The 5276-nt window shown below is 43.7% G+C and overlaps 1 protein-coding gene across 1 annotated transcript in view; it reads left to right on the top strand.

The window, feature by feature from the left end:
* kiaa0586 (KIAA0586 ortholog) overlaps positions 1–5276 on the top strand; it is a 19389-nt gene continuing 14113 nt past the window's right edge. Inside the window, exons 1-5 of the mRNA XM_015374927.1 lie at positions 1–201; positions 285–498; positions 583–699; positions 3008–3165; positions 4562–4696. Of these exons, the coding sequence (XP_015230413.1) occupies positions 160–201; positions 285–498; positions 583–699; positions 3008–3165; positions 4562–4696 (666 nt within the window). The 5' untranslated portion in view covers positions 1–159. The remainder of the gene's footprint in view (positions 202–284; positions 499–582; positions 700–3007; positions 3166–4561; positions 4697–5276) is intronic.

Below are 5276 nucleotides of genomic sequence, written 5' to 3'. Positions count from 1 at the left end.
TGTCTTCAGGTGCAGGATCAACCTCCTCCCCATCAGGGCGAGACACGTCCAGGAGAGGCCAATCAGCACAGAGCAGCGAACGCGGCAAAGTTTCGACCCAGACCATCAGGTAGAGGGAAGACGCCGACGGTGCCCAGAGGAACAAGCAATAGGCCCGTTATGGGAAGAGGAAGCAGAGGCCAACCTGCTGGACACAGAACGGTCATACATGATCCTACTAACAGTGACGGGTCAGTCTGCACGGCGAAGTGCAGCTGGTGACATCACCACTGCTTTGTGTACAGCTGCAGGAGGCGGAGCCTAAAGGAGTCTCAGGGAACCAGATGGGCATCCAGCAGGAGGATGTTGGTGGAGAACTGTATCTGACTCGTCTGTACGGCAAACTCCCTCATGAAGGTCTGAGACGAACCCTGAAGAAGAGCCCGTACCCTCGTTTCAGCTCCCCCGCATCCCCTCTGGGCAGGAAGCTCCGCCCCCGACTGGTGGAAAGCATCAGAGGTCTGGAGAAGCATTGAATCACTCGTGTTTCATTGGTGGAGGCTGTTCCTCCCTCTGATTGGCCTGTGATCTGTCTCCTGACAGGGGTAAGGGTGAAGTCCTGTAAGACTCAGACCAGCTTCTCTCCTCTCCACAGTCTGTCGGCTGAGCCTCCAGTGGATTATACTGGAAGCTCCACTGGTGCCACGGCCATCCCACTGCGTCAGTAAACAGACAGCCACACTCTGAGTCATCACTGCACCTCATTAGGATTTTATTTATACCTGAAAACAGCTGTAGGAACAACCGTTGCCCTCTCTAAGTCAATCATACAGTTTCCTACATTAGATTCATTTATGTTTGCAGATATTTACCATAACTGAGGCCTGGTCTCGCTGAGTGTTTGAATTAACTGAGTAAAAACCAGTCTGTAAAGCATTCTTCCACATTTGTTTGGGTTCCAGTCTGATTCCAAACGGCATCAATTCATTGAATTCCTCTAAACTCCAAACATTAAAGTCCATGTTGAAAATGAGGAAAACATTTTTAAAGGAAAAGTCCAGTCAGACTGCTCTGCCATACAGGCCTGATTGCCTCAGAGATGGTTGACTCAGCAGGTGGAGCCATCAATCATCCAAAGGAGGATGAGAGGAAACAGGAGGAGCTTCAGGTTGGAGCCTCCTGGTAAAGGCTGTGAATAATCAGACATAGATTTCTTACTATTTGTTAGAAATATTCAGCAATCTAAAGGAAACATCTTTCCATTTTTAGAGGAAATAAAATAATTTAAAATCATTTGAAACAAAGCTGGAACAGAACTCTCTTGATGGACTGTATACATTTAGGAATATTTCTTGCTGTCTTTATCTTTAATGGTTCTAACTAGTGATTTATGAGATGAGCCGAGGCTTCGAAGCGCGTTGAGTAATGGAGGGGGCATTTCCACGAGGCGCGTATCGGGGCTTGCTTCAATTAGGGGAGGAGCCAAAATCAATGACGTCCGACATGACGCGACCGCTTCAGGAAGTGGTTCAGCTCGCCCCAAACTTCGGCAGGCATTTAAACAGCCTCAGTGTTCAGACAAGATGTGGGAGTTTGTGGGACAGCTGCGGTCAGTTGGATAGATTCTAAGGATAGATTGGTTGGAAAAACAACCAACTAGTTAATCTAAACTATTTTGGTTAGATTAAATAGTGTAATGATCAAAGTCTAAGCAAACCACTAGTTACAGTTGTAATATTGGTTTTAAATAGTATTGCTTTCTCATTTGCAGTTACTATTGCAGGTGGCATCAGCTGTAAGACATTGACATCCATTCCTTAGATTGATGGTTCAAATCCCACCTCAGATTTAGAAAGTTGCGATGAAACTTAACTAGTATTTTGGTTAATGTGACTAATTTGTATTGGTTTGCTCTAGTACACATATAACTTCCAACCCGATTAAAACCAAAAACTCTGGAAAAACTATCATGTTTTAATAAAAATGACTAAAGCCTTTCATTTTGCTCATCATTGCCCAATTTACACAAACACTTTCACTGTCTGCTTGAACTTATTTCACTAAAATGGCAGAAAAACAGTGAACCTAAAACATTGTTCTCTTCTAAGACATTTTACTCACAAGAGAAACATACAAAATATTTTATTATACAGACCAATCATTAACAATTGCAAAGGAACTTAAATGGGGAAAAATGAAAAACAATTGCAAAAAAATCACAGATTAAATTACTAACTGCAGTTCTGCACTCCACCAGTAGGTGGTGACATGTTCACATGAAGCTTCATGAACTGTGGGGAGAGTTTCTAACCTGACTCCGTCAGATGGATTTGCTCCGCATATCCATCTGGAAACCTTCCGTTGAAGTAATTTTGGGAAGGGGCGAAAATACTGGTTAGCTGATTGGCCTATGTTGGTGATAGACGGGCCAAATAAACCAATCAGATCAATGAAGCATAAGACGTACTAACAGAGCGACGACGAAGAGGAGCCAATTGATAGATCAAACTCTCGCCGAAACCAGTCGGGAGAAGAGCAAAAACATCTTTTCCTCTGAGAAAAGCCTCCAGAGCAGCGTTTTGCTCTTCTTTCAGTGAAGAAATACTCTGTAATTCCGATAAAACTTGCTCGATAGCCACGCTAACGCTAGTTTCATCGGCTGAAGCCGCCATGTTCTTTAGAGTGAACTGTCGCGCTTCTCGTTGCGTCACACCTCAACCCGCCTCAAAGCCAACGCTGATTGGACGTTCGTTTGGTGAACGGCTCCAAATTTTCTTCAAAGGAGAGTCTCCAGACTGATTAGCGAGTGAAATCTTGAAAGCTTGCGAGATCAGGATGGTCTCACGGGGCTAGATCGTTGAAGCAATTTGGCCAAAACGGTTCAATGAGGCTTCAACTCACCATCACCAGTTCTAACCCTTATGATATGTAATAATTTAAAGTAAATAAGGAAGATAGTTTTTAAAGGTAAAGTGGGTTGAAAACAAAGAAGATCTTTAGAAAGAATAAAGATCTGGATGTCTTGCAGGTCCCCCCAGGATACACTCCTCCTCCAGGAGGGAGCATCCTCAGGAAGCTCCTCCCAGGATACACTCCTCCTCCATGAGTGGGCATGGTCAGGAAGTCCTTCCTAGTGCTCTGCCAGCTAGCGGCGCGGAAAGTAACGACAGCACCGATTACCAACAGGTGAACTTCATCACAAGTCTGCTGAAGCACTCATGGTGGCTTCTGGAAATGACATAAAGCTTCAACGTCTCAATCAACTCTACAAATCGTCTCTTGTGTTCAGAAACACCTGGAAGGCGAAGTGTAGCAGTGGACGGTTTTAATTGGCTCATTCAGTATTTTCTAAGAGCAGAGGTTCTCAGCCTTTGCCGATTAGTCATAACCGTGAGGTGCTGCAGAAATGTTTTCCATTGGATTTAAATCCAGACTTTGACTAGGCTACTTAAAAAGTTCATTTTTGTTTTGGTGTCTGGAGTCGTGTTTGGTTTTAGATTTGGGGGGTTTAGTCCAGTGAAGGTCTTCCGCATGAAACCCACTCATTAACATTGAGACGTTCCAAAAACAATTGAAAAACAATCCACTGGACTTTGTTTCCAAGTTTGAAGACGTTTCTCTTCCCATCCAGGAAGCTTTTCTAATTCTAAATGTCAGAAATAGCGTTGAGTTTCAATTTTTATACAGCAGCCCAACAAAGCCTTGTTTTTGTTTAGAAAACATGCAAATAGAAACGGACAAACGGATCCACCCCTTTGGAATGGGGGTCGTTTGGCTTCTTTTAGCCTGCAATGCCCCATACCTGTCTATGTCTCTGAAAGGGAGGTTGTTAAAGGGTATTGTTGGCCTTGCTGAACAGGCGAGGTCTTCTGTTCCCCTGTAAAGGAGCTGGGGTTGCAATGACAGCAACTATTTTTGACAAACAAAAGGCTTTGTTGGGCTACTGTATAAAGCAACTCAACATTCTGACATTTTGAATTGAAAAAGCTTCCTGGATGTGAAGAGAAACGTCTTCAAACTTCAAACAAAGTCCAGTGGATTGTTTTTTTAACATTTTTGGAATATCTATGACCTGGATGACTGAGAATCTTCACCAGCAACATTGACTCCCTTTCCCTGGAGCCATACAGGTTTGTAGGTCTGTCAACTGCAGGTGGTTGGTGACCTCTGCTCCATCTTTGCACCACAGGAGATATCATCATCATCATGATGCCACACCGGAATTCCCTGTTCCTATGAAAGACTTGTTCTTTTCCAGGTGTTTTAGAGGTGGTCTGCACACCTTCACGGTCTAATTTAGTCAGATCTGAGCCTTTTTCCACCATCCTTAAACCGTTAACATCTATACATCAGGCCTGCCTGTCTTAAAATTAAACTTTATTCTCTTCTGGGTGGAGGAGCAGGGATGGGATCTCCCTGTTTTAGAAAAAAAAAGCCCCTGAACTGAGGAGGGCTTTGTGTTTTCATTGATCCATAACAGCAGCAAATCAGTGAAATTGTAGATTTTCCTTCTAATTAAACTGCTGGTAAATTTCTGAACTGATATTTTAGGTGCTAATCTGTTTTTTTTTGTTATTGACAGAAGCAACAGCCGATCACAGAAAAGCCTTCATCTTCTCCACTATGCATCATCGAGACAGCTGCAGCTGAGCCCCATGAAGATCATGAAGAAAACTTCCCTGGAAATAACTTTCTCTCTGTCTCTGATCTCAACCAGGTAACCAGCAGCTCCCCCTGCTGGACACAGTCAGGTTAGCACATAGGCCTGCTGTGTTTACCAAGGTGAAAGGTCAGAATAGGGAAAGCAGAGCCAGGACTGTCCACCAGCTCTCTGTAAAACCAAATGGAAATCAGAATTCCTTATAGATGAGGTGTGAGAATCCGTATATTTCTCTCATTCAGTACCAGTTTAGATTCGACGGGACCTCTATGAAGAAACTCCCAGTTTCTCCATCAACTCTGAAGTGGTTGTTTGGTTCCAAATTATTTCAGCTGCTTAGAAAAGCCATCAGCAGACGGCCAATCATCAATTCACCATGGCAACCGCCTCTTCTCCAGTATTACAGAGGATTTCAGTTTAGTTCATTCCCAGGGCTCGATGTTAACCATTGCCTGATCGGGGCAAGTCGTTTTTATTGTCGGGAGAGTACAAATTTCGTTGCATTTGCCCACCGGGCAATGCAATGATCGCAAAAAACAATTATTTATCACTCAAAGTTACTTTAAAATCACAGACATTCACTGAAAACGACCCACAAGCGTTGCCGGCGCCATCTTTGTTGTTTTGTACACATTCT

The sequence above is a fragment of the Cyprinodon variegatus genome, unplaced genomic scaffold (assembly GCF_000732505.1).
Source record: "Cyprinodon variegatus isolate N-32 unplaced genomic scaffold, C_variegatus-1.0 Scaffold110, whole genome shotgun sequence".
Taxonomy (NCBI): Eukaryota; Metazoa; Chordata; class Actinopteri; order Cyprinodontiformes; family Cyprinodontidae; genus Cyprinodon; species Cyprinodon variegatus.
This window is presented reverse-complemented; position numbering and strand designations above follow the sequence as displayed.